Source organism: Ostrea edulis, chromosome 9 (assembly GCF_947568905.1).
Source record: "Ostrea edulis chromosome 9, xbOstEdul1.1, whole genome shotgun sequence".
NCBI classification, from domain to species: domain Eukaryota; kingdom Metazoa; phylum Mollusca; class Bivalvia; order Ostreida; family Ostreidae; genus Ostrea; species Ostrea edulis.
In genome coordinates, this window is record NC_079172.1 from 7157857 (window position 1) to 7184121 (window position 26265).

A 26265-nucleotide genomic window follows, 5' to 3' on the forward strand; every position below is an offset into this window, starting at 1 on the left:
CAGAAAAGGTCGTGGAGTTCAATATGAATAGAATTTATGAGATTGATCATTGTTCGTTATCTTCACCTTTTCATTAGTTCATGTTTATTAAAAGTACTTATTGGTAAAAATTGTAAACAGGGATAAATAGGACAACTGTGACGTTATTAATTCTACCAAATGTCAAAAACTACGCATATCCTGTTTTTACAACGGATGAATCACACTGAAAGACTATAATTCTAATCATCAACTGGAAATATTTTTCTATGCAACATTTACAATTACAATGCAATCGCGCTCGGGAAATTAAAGTTACCATGTATCCTTCATTAGAAACAGACGCAATGAAAGAAGTCATAATTTATTTGTATTTCTTTACCATAAATGATAACCATGTCCTTATGGATATAAACGATTTGAGTATGAATTTTGATAAATAAAAGTAGTATGATAGCCATATACCCACCCACCCCCCTTTTAATGGGTAAATTATAAATTATGCTAATTTTACCGAATAAGATAATGAGACATGACGATCGAAGGGAAATATTGAAGTACATTGTCGTGAATGAATGAGTACCGACATTTAAGGAATACTGGTATTTACTTATTAATGTTAATATACATGTAGTATTTGATTTTATGATATAGGGGATTGAATGACATCTAGTCCTCTAGAATATTTAGATCCCCCTCCCCCCTCCGAGCATGGATACCGGAAACCGTTGGTAAACTTAGTCCGTATAACTATTTGGTGGTGGTGGTGCTTTTTACAACAAATAACTAGACAGTTTTTCTACACGATTTTATTTAGACATTGATGTTATGGACAATATTTCTTCAAAACGTTTTTTTTTTTAAATCATTGCAAGAGATGATTCATTCATTTTTGTTGAAGGGGTTTGTTGTTAAACTCTACCTGTTTTTCATTAGGTAATTTCGAAATTGAATCTTCAAGAGAAACACCTTCCTTGTTACCAAGAGATCTTTTTCGACGTATATTCCTATGCAGTGCACTACTCATGATGCATGCGGACATGTTTAATTGTTTTCCAATATATGTCTGTCTTTTTCCACCAAGTATTTCCTTGCCGTATTTCTAGCTTCTTCAATAGGAACGCCATCTTGGACTAATTTGCTAACTTGTATCCAGACAGTGTTGATCACCATCGCCCTCGTCGTCTGTTTCATTGGCCGTATCCGACTCTTCCACCGAATCTCCGTCACAATTAAAGTCACCTTTTTCGATGTGACGATCCAGATCGTAAGACATTGCACACCGCAGTCTAAGCCTAAAAGGGATGAAAAGTTTCATTCTCACTTTGCTTGGTTGAGCATGTGCTGATGTCTACAGTTTATAAACCCCTATGGTCTGAGTGTTTGTTATATGTAATCTCTGGAATGTGGGTGGGTGGGGGGGGGGGGGTTGCTTTAAATCGACGATGAAGGGTCCATTGGGCGTTCCATCTGCTTTGTTATAGGCGTCTAGCCTCATGTTAGACCGTCCCGAACACATCTGACAGACAAGGGTAGAAATCTCCTGTTTGTGGCGTGGATTCCTGAAGAGGAGATATTGATTGTGAAAGCTCATCCATTGTATGTATATATATATATATATATATATATATATATATATATATATATATATATACACATATGTATATATATATATATATATATATATATACATATGTATATATATATATATATATATATATATATATATATATATATATATATATCTCTCTCTCTCTCAAAAAGTGATAAATGTAATGCAAATGCCGTAAGTTTATGCAGAAGAAAGCCAACCGCTTAGTACGTATTTTCATAATGATATCCACAGTGGTGCGTACATATCACCATTGGTCTCATCTCCTCAGCTGCTGGTCAGTGTACTTAGGTGGGGCGTGATGAGGCTTGGCTACTACAGCAGCAAACAAAAACACCTGCAAATGTTAAAAACATCCTATTTCAACCAACGGAATACATGTATAAATCCACTATGGTGAGAAAATGCGATATCACAATGAATAATGACAAAACATGTTTTATGTTGCTTATTTTAGATAAAGAAGAGAATAGTTAAATGGAAATTGTATTCTATGTAAGTAAGTAAATGATTTATTATAGTGGCGTGTGTTTTATACGTTACAGAATTGAAATATACAGTACATTATACAGAATAATGAATTTAAACACCCGGTTCATCTGGCCTATATGTCACTTTTAACAGAAAAAACCCATTAAATAATAAATACAGTGGTACATGTATTACGCATGGCTTTTACTATTATGGTATATGATAGACTGTCTGTAGGTGTATGCGGAGAACAGGAATTTTGCAGTTTGTTTTGGAAAATTTAATAATAGAAATTTTGTTTTGCCTAAATCTGACATATTGATCACAGTGGGGTTAAATCATATACTGGTAAAGAAGATTGCTCTAAGATTTGAACAAGAGGAACAATGAAGTAAAAAGTGACATTCATCTTCTACACTATCTGAAGAACATAAAGTACACAGTCTATCCGATAACGCCTCCCCCTTATGTATGTTCATTTTATTATCCAATTGTGTGTGTGTGTTTAAAAAAACCTTTAGATTCTCCATGTACGTTGCAAGCGTTGTTGAGACCAAAGAAAGAAGGAACTTATACTCTGGGGAAAAAATGGAAACCCAATTTTGTTTCAGAGTATGAAAATATTGAAATCAATTGTTAAATCAGGATTGTTTCCACTTCCTCTCACTTTGTTTTATATGAATATAGAATTATTAATTATTTTTAAGGGTGAATCCAGACTATTTATACCTGAAAAGCAAACTTAAATAAATGAATGAAAATTAAAAAAAAAAAAAATAAATAAATGAATTGCATGAGTTGGAACTCATTTGTGATCGTTCTTTTCCAGCATAAACTCCATGACATATATCGCTAACGGAGTTCGACAGATAGCAAAATTTTCAATCCAATCGTCTTCGTTCGCATGCGTTTCTTCTCTGTTTCTCGTCATACTACCCATAGTCCTCTGCGTCTCCGCACAAAAATGGTTTAATTGTGTGCTAACGAACTCTGGTGAAAGTTTAGTTTCTCATTTGTCCATCTACCGATGTAAAGCGTGAACAGACTAATTTGTCCGCTTAGTGTGCAACTGCCGTGTGTTGGCACGCATTTTGTTTGTAATTCATGCGCTGCTTCTTTTCCTGTGGTTGCCCGGATTGATCACGTTTGTTTGTTGAACCCAAGTCACGACCGGGCAACAACAACCAGAAACGAGTAAACCGGGGATGCTCTGGACACCAACCGCACGCTTGTTTCTCTACCGTTCTTATAACACAATCACTCCAATCCAAAAAACGATTATATTGCTGCTTCGTGGATTATAAGAAGGCATTCGATTCAGTTAACAGGGAAAAATTGTATAGAAAATTAAAACACTACGGTATACAAGGGAAGCTGCTTACTATTGTTCGCTCCATGTATAGTAGGATTAGAACCTGTGTAAAATCCTCTGGTCACATTTCACAATTTTTTGAAAATCACATTGGTCTATTACAAGGAGAAGTGTTGTCTCCCCTATTTTTTGTATTGTATGTGAATGACCTTGAAATTGAATTTATCAAAAGAGGTAATCATCCGACTGATTTACAGTTATTAAGTCTTTATATTTTGATGTATGCTAATGACATGGTGTTGCTTGCAGAATCGGTTATTGAACTACAAAATATGTTAAATACATTGCAAAGTTATACAGATGAATGGGATTTAGTTGTTAATGTAGCAAAAACTAGAATTGTTGTATTTAGAAATGGTGGGAAGATTCGCACAGATGAAAAATGGGTGTATAAAGATGAAAGTATAGAAGTATTAGATCAATTTGTTTACTTGGCCGTTTTATTTAATTTTAATGGTAAATTTTTGGTAACGCAGAAACAGTTAGCATCACAAGGTCGCAAAGCATTATTTGCCCTTAAATCAACTATAAAACAATTGTATTTAAATCATTGTACCTTATTCTCCCTTTTCGATACCTATGTCTGTAGTATTTTGAATTTCGGATGTGAAGTGTGGGGATTACATAAGGCACCTGACATTGAAAAGGTTCATCTGGATTTTTTAAAATTTGCACTTGGTGTTCGTAAAAACACTAATACAACCATGTTATATTTTGAAACAGGGCGTTTACCATTGTATTATGTTCGTATTTTGAGAATGTTCAAGTTTTGGTTTAAACTATTGCAGTCTGAAAATTGTATACTTAATGCTGCATATGAATGTTTATACAATATCTGTGGAAATACAAAGCATACAAGTCGTAACTGGACTACTTTTATCAAGGAACAACTTGATTGTTTGGGACTTAGTTATTATGTGGCATGATTCAAAATAACTTAAATAGCCATGTTTGTTTGCCAATAATACAACAAAGATTGAAGGATCATTTTATTCAAAATTTACATAGCAACATGCAGTATGAATCAAAATGCACTATTTACAAACATTTGGTTGATAATTTTTGCTTGCAATATTACCTAGAAAAATCTATTCCTAAATTGTACAAAAAGGGTATCTCCAAAATAAGGCTATCATCACATAATTTATCCATAGAAACTGGCAGACATAAAAATGTACTACGTGAAAAAAGGTTTTGTAAAACATGTATCACTGAAATTGAGGATGAATACCACTTTTTGTTAGTCTGTCCTGTATATTGCCAGATTAGAGCTAAATTAGTGAAAAAGTATTATTGGAGTAAACCCTCCATGTTCAAATTTATACAACTATTAAGTGTGAACAATGTTAAAGAACTCTGTAACTTGGGGAAATTTATTTGTAAAGCTCTTGAACTAAGAACAGTCCATAATATGTAATTTGTATCGTCATTCTCCTTTTTTACTATCATTATACTATTGTATTTACTATATACTATTGTATGCTAGATGTCTTTGTAAGAATTGGCCGTTTATTTACAGTTTTGTAATTATTATCCATGTTCAATTTTGTTATAATGCTATAAGATGTATGTCTTTCGCAATAAAGTTATTAAGTATTAAGACAGTTTCGTCAGTTTTTCATGTCTTTGAACCTTCGTTTGAACCAGTGCTTATCCGTTACTCAATCGGTAAATCCGTTAATTGTTCGATAGTTATATATATTCTTTATTGCTTAAGACATATGTCTTATCACATCAATTTCATAAATACATGTACATAAAAATGACATTGTATGGCAGTGTACTAATTTAAGCAAGCAACGGAGAATGACTTAAACAAGGTTTTCTCGCAACTTAAGTGCAAGACATAAATATTTCCCTAAATTACAAAGTTCGTGTACATGATGAACACTTAATAATTGTACAAATTTGAAAACAGATGGTTTTTGCCAATAATACTTTTTGATATATCTATGTCGAAATTCCTCGTAATGAGGGCAAATTAATATAAAGTGGTATTCGTCCTCTATGTCATTTTTACAAAATTTACATACTCTGTGTTCTCTAAGTATATTGTTATGGCGGCCTGTTTCAATTTCAAGATTATGAGAGGATAGTCTAATTGGACAAATGTGTCTTTTATACATATTAGGTATAGGTTTACAAAGGTAATACTGTAACGAAAAGTGATCAATAACATGTTTGTAAATAATACACTTTGAAGAACAATTAATTTGTTCAACTAAACTTTGAACACACATATCAGTCAACCTCTGTTTTATAATAGGAAAGAAAAGTTTAGAAGTTGCATTCTCCTGATCCCACCAAATATATCCTAACCCTATATCGTACAATTTTTGTACATATGAACGGTTTTTATCCGTTTTATACACTTTAGATATATTCAATAATTTCCTCGCCAAATTTATTTTTTAAGAATAGAGAAGACACGCATGTATTGATCGCGAGAGCCTCTCAACAACGGAGAATCACCTGACTGCGTACTCGCAGTTGTTGCACCAAATGGATGTCTGTTACAGAAGCCTCCACAATACAGTCATGTTGATATTTCTAGGAGCGCATCCCCATTAGCACTTGACGCGCGAGTGTCTATGACACCCCCCAATATCAATCATTAAAACATTTTTGTTACGCAATCCTTTGTCTTTTTAGGCTTTTATATAGAAGAACGTCCACTTGTAGTGAAAAGGTTACCTGTAGGTGTCCAACAAGTTGACATTTTTTAGAATGGACAGATACTGTCCGTTCTTAAAAATAATGTACAGTAATTGTCAACTTATTGGACGGTGCCAGGTAAACCCAATAACTTATTAGATGTCTATAGGTAGGCTGAAAATAAGAGAAAACAATACATTTGTCAAAGAGATTTAAGATTTAATTTTAAATTCCCTACAAGTAAGAATCAACACAGATATCGGGAAAAATCACTGAAACACTTAAAAAAAACGATATTTCCCCTTAGTAGAATTCTCTGCTTCAACTCGTAATATTCACAATTTTTTAATTCCATTGGCCATTACTATATATCGCATTAAAACTTAAATTTGAAAGACATATTTCCATACTGTATTTTAATTTCGCTGGATTCAGAGGCACATTCCGAAACTTCTTCACCATGTTCACAACGCTTTTTTATGTTTTCTTTATTAGCATATCCTAATTCTGAATTATTATTTTCGCTTTCATGAATAATTTCATTTCGCGAGATAGGTGTATTGGGTTCTTTTGGCTGGTGTTAATTATTTCCTCATCCAAATATTCGAAAACACAATGCTTTTCAGATCAAAATTTGGCTCCATAACTTTCTCACCTTCCATATCCAGAATATAACACATATTTGCAGTACTTTCACTAAAATCCTTAAATCTTGTTTGTGCAATGAAAATGCTCTCCCCATCAGAGGACGACATGTTGATATGGCTCAGTACTATAGAAAGAGTGAATATAAAACCTGCAGTAGAACACTACTTACCTGACACTGTCCAATAAGTAAACAAAAGAAACAGAATTCTACACAAGACTGGTTATATTGTCAGACTATTCAAAATAGCTTTATTCATAATTATCATTGTCAATGGGTTTACCTGAGTCTGTCCATTCTTAGAACAAACAATGTAATGTTTTTTAGGATATAAGCCTCAAACTGTCCATTCTGTGAGAGAAAGAACTGATCTCGGCCCTACGGGCCGAGATCAGTTCTTTCTCTCACAGAATGGACAGTTTGAGACTTATATCCTTTACTGAATTATGGATGTTATTCAAATCTTCTCAATTCTAACCAACACCCTATCGAATAGAAGGCTAAAGACTGAAGAAATCATGGAAGAAAGCGTACCAACTAAATTTGTATCAACTAAAAACTCGCACCAAAAGGAAAAATAAAGCACATAGTTAAACAATAAGTACCAAGAACATCAAAGATTGCAATATGTATAAAGAGCTTAAAAGTATCTACCAGCAAGAAGTAAGAAGAGCACATGATACATACCTACCAGACATCGTTAGGTCACCCGAGTCACTCGTGATATCATTAGGTCACCTGAATCACTCAGGTGACTTATTGCAATTGGTCTGAGTCCGTCGCCGTGCCGTAACAATTGAACATTTTTAACTTCTTTTTGATAAATACCATTCCAATTCTTTTCAAATTTGGTATGAAGCATCTTTGGGACAGGACTGACATAATTTGTAAATTGCAGGTCTCCTGTACCCCTGGGGCCTTAGGGGCGGGACAAAAACTGCCATAAATTGACCAATTTAAAAAAAAATCTTTAGAACCATACATGTGTAAGAAAAACTAAATGCATCGTGTTGTAGAGTAGGAAGGCCTCTATAAAAATTGTAAATTTGATGATCCCAGGGGTAGGAGTTTTATTATCAGGTTGGGGCCAAAGTGGTCAGTTATTAAATATGTGAACAATATAACATTTTTAAATTCTTGATAACTACTTTTCTAATTCCGTTCAAATTTGCTATGAAGCGTCTTTGTGACAAGGATGACGTAAATTGGACTTCTGATGCCTTTGGGGCGGGGCAAAAACTGTCAAAAATTGACCAATTTTCAAACATCTTCCCTACAACTGCATATCTTTAAGAAAAATTATATGTATAGTGATATAGGGCAGGAAAACCTCTATCAAAATTGTAAATTTCATAATCCCCGGGGTAGAGGTTCCGACTCCAAGGCGGAGTCAAACTTGGACAGTATCCATAATGTATATGTGCAAAACATGTAAATGATATTTGCTTTTATGCTATTCATACTAAATTGAAACTAAATGGATATCTAGAAGAAGTAGTTATATAGTCCTTTACCAAAGTTGTAAATTTTATGATCCTAGGAGGTAAGGGTTTGGTTTCAGGGTGGAGTCAAAATTATTATAGTGATTACTGAGTATTGTCTTTGTCATTGGAAGGACTTCTTTTCTTTAATTTAATGATACAGTATATATAAAAAAAACCTGAATGCATATCTAGGACAGGGGCGGATCCAGGATTTGCGGTTACGGAGGGCGCCTCTTTATGAGGGGCCGCCTTGAGGCTCATGGATTTTAGATTTTATAGGGCTTGAAACATGTCTCCCATTTAGTCATTTGTACTATTTTCTAACATTTCTAATAAGGTGAAATTAATAAAATGACGCAAATTTTAAGGGTTTTTGGAAAAAATGAAGTAAATCAAGAAATCTAAAGATTTTGTCATTTATTTCTCCGGGAGTGGAAGAAATTATTGCTTCTTTTGTCGTTTAGTACATGTTTCTAAACAAGATACCACGATTTACCTTAAATTTGAAAAATTTAGGGGTTGCAGCCGGCTGCGCCCCCCCCCCCCCCCCGCCCCCCTTAAATCCGCCACGGTAGGAAAAGCAGAAAAGATCATGTACAAAAAATGGTGAATTTCGCAACCTCAGGGTTTTGACTTTTGGGTGGGTCCAAATTAGTGATATCGTGTAATGATAATACAAATATCATATTATGTAAAGCCTTTCATCAGTATATGCACTGTTGAGGGCATTGAAGTTTTAAGAACACATCTTGTTTTATGCTGTTGCTGAATATTAGAATTTATTTTAGATATCCAGAACAGGAATTTTTTTCTAGAGTTTTAGCCCCTGGGTCAATAAGACCAGTGACGCTTTTAACTAGTTCTCAGGTAACCGATAAGGCCTGTGGGCCTCTTGTTAATGGAGACATGAAGGTCAATTTCAAGAAAAATATGGTCCGACATCAAGTCACTTCACTTCAATTACCAAATTTTGATATTTCTGCATTCATATTGTTAAAGATTCAATACATTTCAGAAATTTGCTAAATTTTTGATATTTCTGCATTCATATTGTGCAAGATTCAATACACTTCAGAAATTTGCTAAATTTTTGATATTTCTGCATTCATATTGTGCAAGATTCAATACATTTCAGAAATTTGCATTGGGGAGGGGGGGGGGGGTGTTTACAAATGCCAACCAGACGGACCAATGAGAGGCACATAACCAGCTCATAGGTTCTTGGACCAATATAGAGCTAGTTTGAAATCTGAAGACGTCAAACATCGTAAGAAATAGCTAGCATAGAAAAGACATATAGGAATGAGGTGTTGATATATTGGTCATCTTTCCAAACCAAACAACGAGATCTGCCGTGCAGGACTATATTACAGCTTAGATATCCCTGAAATTTTGATCGATTAATTGATTGGTTGATTAAGGTTTTACGCCGTTTTGACAATATTTCAGCCATTTTACGGCGGTTAACTAAACAACAATTATTAAAATAATTGTATTTATGGTTTAAATGCGTATTTTTATGTTTTCAAGGTGATTTTTGTAACATACATTTAAGATTTGTTTCTATTCTCCCAAACTCAATACTTTATAATATTATCCAATCAGAATTAAGTAATTAATCACGTGACTCCAACTTAGCGTCACTCTACAATTTTGACTTGCTTGTAGGCAGACGTGGCTGCAAATAAAGTGTGATCTGTATTTTATACCCACCATCCACCCCTTCATTCCTTCCATGTAAATGTCTTTCTAGTCCCTATCAATTTTTGATGTGCCATCTTTTTGCTGCATCTTTGTAAGGTTGTTTTTTATTGTAGTTGATGTAGACTTTTATAGATAAATTTGGGGGATCAGACATACTGAATTATTTTGTCATTGTTTATTTTCTTTCTCTATTTCAGTGACATTTTCAGTGGATTGTTTGTGAGTCTGATCCCCTTGTTAGTAGTTTGTTATCTAGTTCGTCATTTGAATAAATGACATTTTTCATACTCAATTTGCCTTATGTTTATATCTAATATGATACAGCAAAAACTAGCTTCGGTGACCTTTCTCAGCATTTTAAGACATAAATTGAATTATGTTTGGTTGTGAGTGGCTGAGGTTCCCTGACGGCCCCCAGTGAGCCTACTCTTTTTCGAACATCAGGGAAAAGATATTTTGCGTACTGGTAAGGAGGTTGTGATCCTTGACATGGGACACCTTTTAACGTCCCATCCGATGGATGTACCGATGGACATGAATAATCTCGCGTGCATGAAATGCCTTCGAATGAAGAAAAAAAATGTTTTACGTCCTTTTCAGAATTTTTCACTCGTATCAAGACGTCACCAACTTCAGATGAAGTACCTCAAATTTAGACCAAAGCTTGGCGTTCAGGGACGTAGCAGTGAGGACTTCCCAGACACGAAGCAGATGCTATCACTACTGAACCACAGCGACCCTTTAATCAGAGTCAGTGATAGTCAAGTATTATGCATAACGAAAATGGCGTAATTAAAAAGGAAACCGCTATCATACATAACTTTTGATGTAGTGTCCCCTTTTCTTTCAAATGACCCATCTTCCAATATCTTAAAATTTCAAGAAAATGGGTGGCGTAGTTTGCTAAGAACGGAATTAAACTGAATTTTTGTTGAAATACTAGTACTAAGTGAGTATAGATTTAAAATTGAAAAACGCATGTCCTCAAAGCAGTGTGTCCCTAATGTACAGGAGATCATGCGTCATCGGAAAGACGGGTTTTCAGTCGGAGAGAGAAATAAATATAACTTTATCAAATATTCAAGGATCTTCAGAGTGTTGTAAATTTTGATGGCAATATTATGTGTATATTTAGGAATATCTAAGATGAAATGATTTCATAATTCTATTGTTTTGAAACTTTAGGTATAGTGTAATTATTTTTGAATTTTGTTAAATGTCATTCAGACACCATTTGAATCTTGCTTGGCTTTGTTGCCGGTGTGGCATTATAAACGTTGATAGTTTCACAAACAGCTCTGAACTACTCACCTCTGCTGGCCTTTGAGTCCACCGCGTCATAATGCTTTAAGTTTTCTTTCTAGGTGGTACCACACACCAAGAACGTCTAGTCATCCGCCAAAAATAACACCAATGGGAGATCTCTAACTTCATAGGTGCGCTAGATTACTTTAGGTAGCTCATTTTCACCAAAATTTTATTTAAAGGTTCGTTAAAACACCTATTATGAAGGACGATTTGAACATCGAAAGAGTGATAAAGCTATGTGAATTTTTTTGTGATTTTGTTCCCAGTGGCAGATTTAAGCCCCCCTCCCCCCTAAAATTTTCAAATTTAAGGTAAATTGTGGTATCTTGTTTAGAAAAATGGACTAAACGATAAAAGAAGCAATAATTTCTTCAACTCCCGGAGAAATAAATGACAAAATCTTTTGATTATTGGGAGAACTTAATTTTTTCTAAAAACCATTAAAATTTGCGTCATTTTATTAATTTCGCCTCATTAAAAATGATAGAAAATAGTACAAATAACTAAATAAGAGACATATTTCAAGCCCTATAAAATCTGTAAAATCCATGAGCCTCAAGGTGGCCCCTCATAAAGAGCCCCCCCCCCCCCTAACCGCAAGTCCTGGATCCGCCCCTGTCCTAGATATGCATTCAGGGTTTTTTTTTTATATATACTGTATCATTAAATTAAAGAAAAGAAGTCCTTCCAATGACAAAGACAATACTCAGTAATCACTATAATAATTTAATAATTTTGACTCCACCCTGAAACCCTTAAATTACCTCCTAGGATCATAAAATTTACAACTTTGGTAAAGGACTATATAACTACTTCTTCTAGATATCCATTTAGTTTCAATTTAGTATGAATAGCATAAAAGCAAATATCATTTACATGTTTTGCCCCGGGGATTATGAAATTTACAATTTTGATAGAGGTTTCCCTGCCCTATATCACTATACATATAGTTTTTTTTAAAGATATGCAGTTGTAGGGAAGATGTTTGAAAATTGGTCAATTTTTGCCCTGCCCCTCAGGCTTCGCTCCCTGTGCCCCCATCAGGACTTTGCCCTGGACCTCAAGGTGGCCCCCAGACCCCTGCTCAAAAGATCAAGATCACAAGGTCAAAGACCATGTATGAAATGCACTATATGCAAAATATGAAAGCCCTGTCTTACTTAAAACAGAAGATATTGAATAGGTTATGCTTTCTTAAAAGTAGGTCAAACTTCAAGGTCACAAGGTTAAAAACTTGGGTACCAAAAAGATGTTGTCACATGGAATGTGTAAGATATGAGAGCTCTCTCAAAGTTAAAAAGTGTCACATGGAATGTGTAAGATATGAGAGCTCTCTCAAAGTTAAAAAGTTATGTAAGATATGAGAGCTCTCTCAAAGTTAAAAAGTTATGTAAGATATGAGAGCTCTCTCAAAGTTAGATCTTGTCACATGGAATGTGTAAGATATGAGAGCTCTCTCAAAGTTAGATCTTGTCACATGGAATGTGTAAGATATGAGAGCTCTCTCAAAGTTAAAAAGTTATGTAAGATATGAGAGCTCTCTCAAAGTTAAAAAGTTATGTAAGATATGAGAGCTCTCTCAAAGTTAAAAAGTGTCACATGGAATGTGTAAGATATGAGAGCTCTCTCAAAGTTAAAAAGTTATGCCCTAGATTTTAAAGTTATGGACAGACATACAGGACAAAACAATATCCCCACCCCCTGACTATAGTTGTGGGGGCATGGCATAAAAATACCCTTGAATCCACACAACTTGAAAAGAATGTTTTAATTGATATAAATAAATCTTAAGTTGCAGCCCTACACGATCTCCGGGGTTCTGAACAAACTTGAAGTACCTATAGATACTTGTACATTGACCACCATGGATTGACCACCATGGACCATGGATTCAGTAACGCAGGGGTTCTAGATTTTTGAAGCGATTGGTCTATTCTTCTCAAAAACAACATAAATGAGTTTTCTTTGTCCAACACATATCGCACGGAATGCACGGAAGTATTAAGAAACAGAATATGCCCCATACTTTGAATGAAAGTAGTTACTTTTCTTAAACACTTTAATATCGAGTACCTACAAAAATTCGCACGGATGTTTGTTTAGAATCTTCTCAATAACAAGAGGACCATTAATTTGTAACGATACATCTTCCATCTTTACCCTGCGTTATTTTCAAGCATTTCATCAAAATATTTTATTATGAAACCCAATATAGTAAGAAATGTCCTTTTATATTCTTGTGACAGCTAGATTATCATGGTTCTTTCTCAAATTGTTTCAAACCTTGAATTCAGCTCATGAAGCTAAAACATTCCTTACATATCTGCATATAAACTTTCATTCCTAATTATGGACCATATCCCTGAAATTACTTTATGTCGGGAAGCTTTCATGTAACTTTCCTGGCCCCATGGTTCTTCCTATATATTTGCATGTAAAACTTTAATCCCCTATTGTGGCCCAAACCTACCACCGAGGGCCATGATTGCAACTTGAATCTCAGAAAGCTTTCCTGTAAATTCAATTTATTGGGCCCAGTGATTAATGATTATGTGCCCCATTGTATGTGAACACCTGGCCCCATCTTCAGAGGGACATATAAAATAAAATTCGGATGTTCAGCATCAAGCTATCCGTCCTCCGTATAGTGACTACACCACAAGATGCTCCAAGTGTTACGGAGATATTGAAGAACTCCGTTTTCACAAAAAATCTTGTGACTAAGATAAAAATGTTGTCTTTATACTCAATTGAATGCAACTATGTCCGTTTTTCTCCTATATACTTAAGTTTTGCTCAGTTAGAAAAACATGAGTGAAGAATTGTCAATGAATTACAGCGTTTTAAAATTAATCGTAAGAATTTTTTGTGAAAAGGGTCACAGTTTACTCCCAGTAAAACCCATCGATGTCAATAATATTAATACTTATATACCAAAAATTAAATAATTCTTGTCATTTCATCAAAAGTGAAAAACAAAAAAAATCTTGTAAAGATAAAAAAAATTTGTACTAAATCAAGTGCAACTATGCCAGTTTTCCTCCTATGTATATACTTAGGTTTATGGCAATTTTCATCTTTTAAAATCGTAAAATGATTTGTGAAAAGGGCCACTGGGCAACATCATGCATGCAATGACAGTTTACCATTTCCAGATTAGTGTTTCCCCGGCCTTTAACCTGAAAGGCTCCACAACGAATGTACAAATGCAACAAAAGTGTGCTTTCAATATCAAGAACAATATAATTTCATTTCAATAAACTTTATTTCAGGTAAGATAAGACTTCAGATGATGTACAATTTTCATCTTTACCCAGTGATGTATACTTTTGAGTGTTTTATGCCAGAATTCTGGAATCATTAATCTCAGAATCTTTGTACAAGTAACACACATCACAAAAAAAAAATATCTTCCTCAGTAAATATGGCTTGGGATGGAACAATGCCAATATACATGTATTTCTCACAAGATCTTTGAAAAAAAAATTAAAACAGGTTTCACTTGCTAATATATTTTTAAACCCTTGTGTTTTCTTACTTCAGAACTTTAGCTCTGACACAACATTCAGCTAACAGCTTTGAGTGAAGTTGTGCCAGCTTTTCATTAAAAAAAATGATTTGGTACGTTGTAACTACCTGTTCTGATAAGAATACAATACTTCTGCTCACCTATAGAAACATTTCAACAATAGGCTACATGCACTGTACCTTAATATTCAAAATCAATGGATCACTAGAAACAAATGGGGGGGGGGGGGGGGGGGGGGGGGGGGAGTAATCAAAATACTATACAAGCTTTCAAAATTTTGTATCCAATTATTTTCTACTAATTACTGTATCCACTTTTTTGGGACCATTGATGCTACTATTAAGAATTTTTTAAAAGAATTTTGCAACTGTTAAAAAGGTGCAGTCATTTACTTGATATTGTTACACTTTACTTTAAACACTTAGCATGAAAGTGGAGGGGGTGGGGGTGGGGGGTGGGTTGTATTAAATATCCAGAAATTTGAACGAAGTCCTTTTCCCTCCACATAATTTGGCTTGTATGAAGACATAATATTTATGCGAAAGTCAAAGGGGTATAAAACTCCCCAACTACAGGATAAAAACTCTTTGCAATACAGAAATGACACACGTTTCTCAAATGTAGTTTAGACAGAGAGATAGACCAAAATATGGATAAAATGACATAGTTCTACGATGTAACATAATGACCCATATGTATACATCAGATGCATAGAGTAAGCCAATCGTCAACGAATACATATCGTTCTTCACTATATAAATAAACAATGCAGAATGCTTGAACTGACAATCTGTAAAAAGCTTTCTATGATTTACAAGCAAGTATAAATGTAAATAACATTTTCAAACAAAAAAAAATCAAAGTACATTTTTTAAAAAATGGTTGGAAAATATTTTCTTGAAGACAACCAAAAAAAAACTTTCTTTCATTAAGTTTGTTTCTGCCTACTTTTTCTTGTAATGAAAATTGAGTGAAGCAAATAGGTCTAAAAATGGAGAATAAAATTATGAGACATGTCTCATGATTTTATGGAGAATTTCTCATCATTCTTCTCTAAAATGAACAAGATCATTTCAAAATATTTTAGAAGTTACTAAGATTATTATATTTAGGGATCAGATATAGTTCCTTGTTGTGATGTTTCCATCCCCCCCCATGACATATTGTTCCCTGAAATAAATTATAAAATTTCATTTTTTCCTGTATTCTTTTGGAGTAGAGATGTTCTGCATTACTAAACTGGAAACACCAATTTGTTCTTTCAAGAGCATTGATATTGAAAAACAACACAACTTTCTGCATAATACTTAGGGAACCCCAGTAACGTAACTTACACTCAAATTTTCAAAAATATTTACATGAAAATTTCATCAAAAAATGCTTGCGAAGAAGTGACTCTTCAATTTTTTTTTTTAATTTTTTTTTTTACCAAAGGCTTTTTTTTTTTCAGTTGTTCTTGTTGTGGCTTGTTGAATATCCTACGCCAAGTGCGACATCCTACAGAATGTGCTTATTTTATGAAAAATCATTGTACATAGGTTTATGCCTAACCAATGTTAATGGTGTTCATAAAAAGACCAGATCAAACCTATGTGAACCCAATACAGAGTGTGCACACACAGGTTGCTTACATGAATGTGTTCAGACAGTTGTGAAAACATCATATCATGTCTCACAAGAGACCATAACACTTTCCAAATGGACAAAATACGAGCTCAAGATCGGCTTAACATATTTCATGTACATGTATATCACACATTTACACAACAAGGAAACTATCATCAATATTTTTCCTCTACATGACATGTAAATAATCTGTAAAGATCATTCAAAAAAACACTAGACTCAACTCTCCCTTAATACAATGTAATAAAATTGATCTGAGTCTCAACAAACACACAATAGATTTATATACAGGTACATTGTACATGAATGTAATTTTTTTTTTTGTAAACGATGACTGCTTGATAAACTTGGTAACCTGTATCTTCCTATTTCCACTTGCTTTACATTCCTAATTTTCACTCAATACTATCTAAAACACATTCCATATTTTGCTTAACCAAAAAGTGGTCTTTCCTCCTATTACAAGGAATGCTCTCTCAAAAACCATATTATTAACTTTGCTTGATTTAAAAGAGCTTTTACCATCCTTTACTTTTCTTTTCTCTCTTTTTCTTTGGCATTCAAATGTAAAAAGATTATGGCATTTAAGTAGTTAATTATTTAACAATGATGTTTGCAATGTACTTTCATATCAACAAAAAATATACTATCATTCATACACCTTTCGGGATCTTTTGGCCATTTCTGGCAAATCAGTTTAAACCAGTCCTACACACTTTCATCTCATAACCTATAAAAAAAAATCACTCTCAGGTATACCAACATTTAAAAACACCAGTCATTCATATGGCTATTAAAAAAAAACATTTATACTACGGCTGAGTATGGCTGCTCACCCTGGGGATTTTTTCTTTTGTGATTTTTTTTTTAAATTTCATTTTATATTGGCAACCTTTTATACAAGGACCATTTTCCTTTACTAATCCCATGGAAACAAATGTGATTGGGATTTCTATATACAAAAATTCACAAGAAATTTTTCCCTTCTATATTTGTTTGTTTGAAAACATCTAGCTGATCTACTACATTACACATTTCTGTAAACACAAACAATTGAATACTTTTAAAGTTGGTAAACTGTACAAGTAAATAAGAATTCAACAGTGCAGGGAACTTCTGACTACAGTAAATACTGTGGTAATTAGACAGATCTTCAAATATTTGAGGTCTACCATATTTTGTAAATTTCAAAGAATCTGCTCATTACCAATTTATAAAAAAAATCTTCAACTGTGTAAAAATATCCAAAACTTCCATCAAGAACTAAATACTTGTTTGCTAATTTTCATACACTGCACTATACATTAACTTTCAGAACTGTGCATGTATTTGGTAAAGGACATTTTGCTTTTAAAAATTAAAGAGAATTTCAAAAAACTTTCGAAATAAACATTCAATGTTTTTACACAGAGAGAGAGAGAGACAAAGGAAAAAGAAGAGAAAAAGAGTATAGCTGAATGATATAAATTCTAATTCATATGATAAAACATGAGAATATGCAATTCATATCAAAATCTGTGTGGGTGCAGAATGCTAACACAAACTATTTTTCGAAATGAAACCAGACATTTAGTCTCTGTTTACACATAAAATGCCCCTGACTAGATTATATACATTGCCCTTACTTTAATGGAGACAACCAGTGCCCACATCCACTGGGTATTCCCCCCATTAAACAGGGTCCCCTTTTTAAATCCTCCTCTGAACTACTGCACTAACAGGGTCCACTTATCACCACCATCCAGGAATTTTTCATTGCGAGCCCTTCTGCTTCAGCTTCTTGGGAAGGCTGGTTGTCTCCCCTTGTGCAACATTACTCTTCAGTAGTTTCTTGTTTATCTGGGTCCTCAGCTGAGTCTTGGAGGCCTTGTATTTATTCAACTTGCTGAGCTTGTCTTTTTTCCCTCTGTCTTTCTATAAATATATGATGTAATTTAAACAAAATGAAACAAAACAAAGAAATCTGTCAGAAATGTACGAGTGCCACCATTACCCCATAAAAAACAATTTTAAAACAAGAGGCCCATGGGCCACATCGCTCACCTGAGTCACCTTGGTCCATATCCGCAGACTTTCCATATATATTTGCATGTAAAACCGTAGTCCCTATTATGGCCCCATGGAGGCCATGGTTTTTGCAAACTTGAATCTACACTATGTCAGAAAGCTTTCATGTAAATGTGAACTTCTTTGGCCCAACGGTTCTTGAGAAGAAGATTTTTAAAGATTTTCCCTATATATTTGTATGTAAAACTTTGATCCCCTATTGTGGCCCCATCCGACCCCCGGGGCCCAGGATTTTAACAAACTTGAATCTGCATTATGTCAGAAAGCTTTCATGTAAATATCAGCATTTCTGGCTCAGTGGTTCTTGAGAAAAAGATATTTAAAGATTTTCTCTTTATATTTGTATGTAAAACTTTGATCCCCTATTGTGACCCCATCCGACCCCCGGGAGCCATCATTTTAACAAACTTGAATCTGCACTATATCAGGAAGCTTTTATGTAAATCTCAGCTTTTCTGGCTGAAGATTTTTAAAGATTTTTCCTATATATTTGTATGTAAAACTTTGATCCCCTAGGGTCATGATTAACAATTTAGAATCTGCACCACCTAATAAAGCTTATCTATAAATTTCATCTTTTCTGGCCCAGTGGTTCTTGAGGAGAAGATTTTTTTAATGACCCTACTCTATTTTTACATTTTCTTGATTATCTCCCCTTGGAAGGTGGCCTGGCCCTTTATTTAAACAATTTAGAATTCCCTTTACCTAAGGATGCTTTGTGCCAACTTAAGTTGAAATTGGCCCAGTGGTTTTTGAGAAGTCAAAAATGTTAAAAGTTGTGGCCCCAAGTTGTGGGGCGGACAGACGCCGGAATACGGGTGATCAGAAAAGCTCACTTGAGCTAAAAATCACAGTACCTTAGCTTCACTTTTAGTTAAGTTGGGAAAATCATCTGCTTGATACTTAAAATGTTCTGACTTCTTTCTGTATGATGCATTTTGATTTGATTTTCTAAAAAAAAAAATAATAATAATAAATTACCTAGCTTGATTACTGTTCCTAGTAACTTAAAATTAATGTCATCATGTTTGAATTGATGTATTGTCATGTTGAATTGATGTATTTTCATGTTAAAAATAAAAAAAATAAAAAAGTATATCTGTATTTGTATTATTTGTTGAGTATGTCATCGATTGCATACATCTAATCAATATCAGCAAAGTTTGCCTATGATGATAAAGAGGAACTTAGTGATATAAAAATATAATGTATCAGCAACTACATACATCTGACATAACTGCAAGGTAAAATTCATAATGTCAATCCATCATTAAAAGCTTGCATTGGATTCTAAAAATCTCTGTCAGGTCCAATCAAACTCTAGCAGAAACTATATTAACCAACATCCCCATATACATGACTCATGGAAAATCCAAAATGTTGATTTTCTTCAACAACAAAAAAAAAATAGATAAAAACCAAGCAGGCCCCAAAGATGTTTTGCACTACTATAGTTAATACTGAAGAAGAAACTATGTTTACAAACTTGGTGAGGGACACACAGACAACAATCGTGGAGGGGAACATAGTTTTGAATTCACTATAGGGTTGAATAAGTTAGAAACAGTTGATAATTATAAAATTATATCCACGATTCATACTAATAAAGACTAGGTTTCAGGCTTATGAGAAACTATTTTACTGCTATGTAATACCTATCTTGGACTATGCATCTAGTGTCTGGACTTTCAAATCAATAGATAATATTCAAAACAGGGCTATTCGGTATTTTATTGGGGTACATCGTTTTGCACCTACATTGGCTGTTTACGGAGACTGGATGGATACCCAGTCAATATAGACATTGGATAAATGTTATCCGATATTGGAATAGAGTATTGTTCTTTGACAATGAGCATATTACAAGAAATATATTTGATTACAATAGATGTAGAAACAATTGGTGCAGTGATTTGAAAGAAAAATTTCATAATTTAGAGTTAGACTATTATTTTGAGTCAAAGCTAATGGTAGATATAAATATGATTCAATCAAAAATACACTTTCATTATTCAAACCTTTGGGGCAAATTTTTTTTCAATATTCCCAAATTACGTACTTAAGTATCTTTTAAAACTGACTTTTGGTAGGGAAAATTCTGTAATACTAGATATGCCTAAATATTTACGTTCAGTTTTGGCACAATTTAGATGTGGAATTTTACCATTACGAATAGAAACTGGCATATATCATGGAGAATCAGTAGAAGAACGAATTTGTACCCTTTGTTTCGAAAATAGTGTAGAAGACGAAATTCATTTTCTATTGCACTGTCCTCTGTACTACGAGTATCGATCAAAACTTTTTGAAAACACTGGATTTAACCAAATGTTATTAAGGTCAGATATGGATGTATTATGCATGCTAATTTCAAATTATCCTCGCCAGGTTGCAAAGTATTTGTTTTCTTCATGAATGCCTAGACAGTCAATTATTTTCAAAGATTAAGAATGTCAATTATGTGTATATGTATAAATGTCTACATACATAATGGTTATACTTTCCCCAATATCTCATAAAACACACTGATGAACTTGGTACTGCAGGTATTTACTTACAACATATTTCCATGTATTTTTCCTTTATTTCTTAACGCTGTGCTTCTTCTTTTCTTTATGTACTGCATTTAAGTTTAGTGTGCATATAGGCCCGATGGGCTGGGTATTTGATATATTTTTATCTTGTCTGTTAACATAATGCCTGTGAATATATACATGTCACTATAAATAAATAAACTACTACTACTATTGGAAGCTTTAAAAAGGTCTACAGTCACTGACTGTCCATTCAAATGGCGTATCACTAATTTCCTTACTGCTCTCATTGTTACAGTCATGCTAATAAAAGTAACAATATCTTATGTTTGTGTATCTCATGGTATGAAAATGGGTATAGAATATAAAATCTTGCCCAATTAGAAGATTTCAGCCATCCACATACAGGAAATAAAAACAAAATCTATATATGTATTTACGTTAAGTATGGACTGTATCCATGAAGGAAGGGACATAACTCTCCCTTAAAACAGTCTCCTTCCTCCCAAAATCGACAGGTAATGTGGGAAAGATCATGGGCAAATTTGCAGTCAGTACGTCTGCAATTACCCTCCAAGAAAAAAGTGCAGGGCTTTCTCTTTCCTGCAAAAGTATGGAGGATTATCTTGAAAATGTTACCATGTTTATACTTTAAAGTAATATTACCGCTAAATTTTATTTTGTTATGAAAATGAGCTATTATGATAGTTTTGTAAAGATAGAGATTTTGGTTCTATTGATTATACATCGTCTAGAAATCAACTTTTGGACAAGTAATTTGACTTCATTCAGAGCCTCTGAGTAGGTTTTTTAACACAAATATTAATTTTAAAAAGTTTATAAACCTTATTTTTGTTGTCATTGAAATAGTAAATCACAATTTTGCAACAAAGATTTTCGACACCTACTGTATTGCTTTAAATTCTTGCTGAGATATTTACAATAGTTTGGCAAACATTTTCAGGGGTTTTTTGTTGGGTTTTTTTTGGCAGAAGTAAAACTGAACTTTACCTTTAACAGACTGTGGGGAGACGCATTCTTCATCCGTGTTATTCATCCATGCATGCTCCAGCTCGCAGGAATACACTGCAGACACAGGCATGGGCATAAACAGGGGTGGCTGCAAAATACAAAATAGATTAAAAATATTGTGTTGCTGAATTTTAACACTTTTTCTTTTTAAAATTTCACTTCAAACAATAGGTAATATTTTGGAAAACCAACAGTATATATTTTCAGGGTCATGACAAAAAGTACAGAGTAATGCTTAAATAATGTTGAATAGAAAGAAAAAAATCAATTAAAGTTTGTTGTATAGAAAATAAACATCTGTATACTGTAAATCACATTTTGCGATACCTTATTTTTGCATGGATACAAACAATGATGAACTCATTCACATGACAAAACTTTCACAAATCATCACTGATTATGTCCCATATGTGTGCGAGTTGATCACAAGAAACAACATTTTTGCAAATGGCTAGTCTCACTTAACTACACATAAACAATATTCTTGCAATTAAAATGTGATTTAGAGCAACATAAAAAAATTCAGCTGATGTAATTTTTAAATCATTTTTCAAATTCCAGTACCAGTTAAACAAGACAACATCATTTTACAGTCACATAAAAATGAATACAAAAAATAAAATACCCTCTTTTTGCATTAAATTTTCAAAATTTTGGCCAGAGAATTAAAACAATTTATGTTTCCATGCTTTACTACAATTATATTTATAAGCTGCACTTACTTGAGTGTCTAAATCCTCAAAATCTTGTTTCTTTTTTCCTTTCTTTATGACCAGTTTCACTTTGACTATATCAGAATCATCTTTGGGAGGATCATTTTCTTTATCTTGCAGACCAGCACACTGTTGATCAGATCTAGCTGTGCTTCCCTCAGATAAATCATCTCCAAAGTATGATCTCAGCTCCATAAAAGATTGGCCATAAGGATCAGAATCCGCTTCACGATCACACTGCTCAGGCTCGTCAATAATCTTCACGCTACAGTCATTTTCATTTTCTTTGTCGACTACATCTTGGTGATACTTCAATAGATTACGTTCAATTTCTTCAGAACAGTCATCCACCTTGGAACTAGAACTATCGTCCATGACATATTGTTCTGCAGCAGTTTCTTCACCATGTCCTGAATAATAAAACATTTCAGAGAAGACTCCATCTTCGTGCCCACTGCTCCAGATGCTGTGTTTAGAGATTGCCTCAGATTGACCTTCGATTCCAGGAGTCGACCCCCAGGCCTCTTGAATTACCCATCCATGCACAGGTGGCTTGCAGACATCATCACTGCTAGCATTTTCCTGCAAATCTCCAGCAACTGGTTCCTTTCCACAGGCACACGCAGCATGGTCAGAGTAATCATGTGGCTTTGATGTGCGCACAGACTGCCAGGCTTCCTCATAAGCTAGCTCCTCAAGGGGGTGCATGTCCTGTATTGAAGAAAATCCATATTTCATAGACCATGGACCCACCTGCTTTTTGTTTGTGGTAGGACCATCATAGAAAACAACCCTCTCTGCCTCTTCTTTCTCTTGAACATGCTGATCTAGATCTTCATATCCCGAGTCCACACAGGTGTTGACACACTCTCCAAGATTCTGTGGTGTTGCTTGCAATGAACCTGTAAAATTTTCAACATATCCAAATAAACTGAAGATCTGCCTATCTTGTTCAAACTGCTGATGGTTTACTGCAGTTCCATCACATTCTGTTGCTTCTGCATCATCATCAGTAGATTCTAAGTTAGCCTGTATATATTTACCCTGATCCTTTCGAATCTTGAACATCGGAATAAAAGAATTTTCTTTTTCATCAACTTCATAGGTATCATCTTCCTGGAATTTCTGATAAGGTGTTTTTGATGGAGCATAACCACCAAACAAGTCCCTCAAGTTGTATGTGGAACCTGTATTCTGAGCGACTGGAGACTGGATGGGTTGGAAGTGGGTTTTCTTAGAAAAATACAAGTGTTCCTCCGGTGAGCTGGAGTCTGACTTGCAACTTCGACCTTCGTTAGTTGGACTGATAGTCAAAGAATCTCTTCTTTGGCGTCTTAAATTAGGTTCACTTTGTACATGGTGAATCTTCTTCTGGACAACATTAACAAAAGCTGATCTCTCGGAAGGCACCAGTTCAAAACTCCTCGCCAAGCTGAAGTTCTTTGATGGTGAATGCTCAACCATAGACCACATTGTCTGGAAATCGCCAAAAGATGCGCTTCGACGGTAGTAGGTATGGTTTTCTTCACTGTTGGCAAGTTGATCATCTTCCCCATCTGACAGAACATTATCATAGTCACTCCCAGCCTCAGAGACAACATCAAACTGAATCTGGGGAATAAGTTCACTATTCTGATTCTCAAGCTGGCAAACCACTGAATCTTGATCCACATCAACCATTACCAAGGGATTACATGGGTCCTCCTGCAAAATTGTGTCATCATAAGTTTCAACCGAGCCAAGGTCCCCTGTTATCAAACTTTGTCCATAGGAATCTTTCAATTTCTCGTAATCGCCCCAGGAGCTCCAAATTTCTGTCTGTTCATCAGAGTTGCACGGATCCCAGCAGGAAGACAAACCAAACAACACACAGTCACTGTAGCAGGTGTGCAGCGGATTCTTCAACGGACTGCAATATGCACCAGTTATCTTCTGATAATTCACATCCCACACTTGCCAGATTTTCCCAAACTTCAGATGGCTATAAAAATCTGTTGAGTAGCCTTCATTTCTTTCACCCCAGCACAAACCTGGTGTCAAGTCACCCACCAAAACTTTTGATGGCCAAGTTGTTGCAGAGGGAAGGAAACCATAACTTTGCAAGTTATCATCCCAGTATACATCTTCGTTGTTTGGAGAATTCATAATCTGTTCATTGTAATGATGGTTCAAAAAAGTCTCTGGTGCCAAAGTCTCATCTAAATCCAAGTCTTCAATTCTTTTATCAATATCCTCCAGATCACTTACTGTTGTTAAGCTGTTCAGATTATTTTCTGTGGAACTTTGTGTCAGGAATTCATCAGTTGGGCTCTCTTCTCTCTCAGTTGTAGTTGCTGCATGGGGAAGATTGTCATATGGAGAAAACACTAAAAAGCTGGATTGATCTGGATTCAAAGCAGTGTCTAAATCTAATACTGCTTCAGGCTCACACGGATTGAACAGCGAGTGTGATAAATCAGCAGGAAAGTTGTCGGAAAATCCTGTCTCACTTGTATTTGATGTAGAGCAATGAAAAAGAAAATCATCCTCCATGAAAGATTGCTGTGTTAGACTGCCATTTGGACTGACGGGAGTGCTAGTACCAGACTTCTGTTGGAGAGGTGAAGCAGAGCTACTGTTGTTTCTTTTGTATAGGCGTTGTCTGGGTTCCTCAGAGGTGAACAAAATATCTATCGGCTGAGTGTACCAGGAGTCGTCCTCTTGGAGTTCTGGACTTACGGACCCATCTGTGCCTCTTGGACTGGTTTCCCTCGTTATTTCTGTATAACTAGTCTGATCTATGTTCTCTGTCGGACTGCCTTGGTTAGATGGAGTTTGAACTTTGAAGGGTTTCTCTTTCTTCTTTAATAACATTTCTTTCAGCATACTTTCAACTTGAGAACAACGCTCTTTATCATTCAAAGAGCTGGTCTGGGCATCAGGATTTTCAACATCATTAGTTTCATTGGGCCAACTCAGAAAGCGACAGACTTTGTAACAGGCATCTTCTCTTTGGGATGGGCTTTTCCTCGTATGGAGTTTCTGGACAGTATCTTTCTTCTTTTGGGGGGTTTTGGGTGATAATTGATCTTGCTGCTGGTGTTTTGGTTGGTTATCTTTCGGGGCTACTCCTGTCTCCATTTCTCCTGTTTGGTCTGGTTTTGACTTTGTCATTGGGTTGTTCCTCCATACACTTAGGGATTCAGTGGGAGTGGTGTGGTTATCATTTCCTTGTAAGGCAGGGAAGGCAGCATAATATCTGAAAGTCAGTAAAACTGTGTTAAAAACATGAAACATTTATGACAGGTCTTTCCTCTATGCAGTAAAATACAACCTTTAAAATGTTTTTTTTTTTTCTTTTTTGGTGAAGAATTATTTTTTGCTCAGTCTAAAAGCTATGATAAAATTCCCCATGATAAATCATTATTCAAACTCTTTTATTACTAGAAATAAAAACATTTCCTTCTCTTTATTGATGTCTTAAAAGTATCTAGGTTTTAAAAAATGTTATGGCTAAGCAGGTGTTGTCCACACATCTGAATGTCAAGTTCTAT

The 26265-nt window shown here is 34.6% G+C and overlaps 1 protein-coding gene across 8 annotated transcripts in view; it reads right to left on the bottom strand.

Annotated features, from left to right (window-relative positions):
* Window positions 1-14477: 14477 nt before the first annotated feature.
* The window catches only part of LOC125658490 (uncharacterized), a 29774-nt gene continuing 17986 nt past the window's right edge, over window positions 14478-26265 (bottom strand). For 2 of the 8 annotated variants that reach the window (XM_056148384.1, XM_056148392.1), the window contains 5 exons: window positions 22742-25970; window positions 21999-22107; window positions 21428-21590; window positions 19311-19404; window positions 14478-18300 (listed from right to left, as the gene is read on the bottom strand). In XM_056148384.1, the coding sequence (XP_056004359.1) occupies window positions 18139-18300; window positions 19311-19404; window positions 21428-21590; window positions 21999-22107; window positions 22742-25970 (3757 nt within the window). In that variant the 3' untranslated portion in view covers window positions 14478-18138. Of the gene's footprint in view, window positions 18301-19310; window positions 19405-21427; window positions 21591-21998; window positions 22108-22741; window positions 25971-26265 lie in introns of those variants that run through there. The other 6 variants (XM_056148385.1, XM_056148388.1, XM_056148391.1 and 3 more) reach the window with 6 other exon arrangements.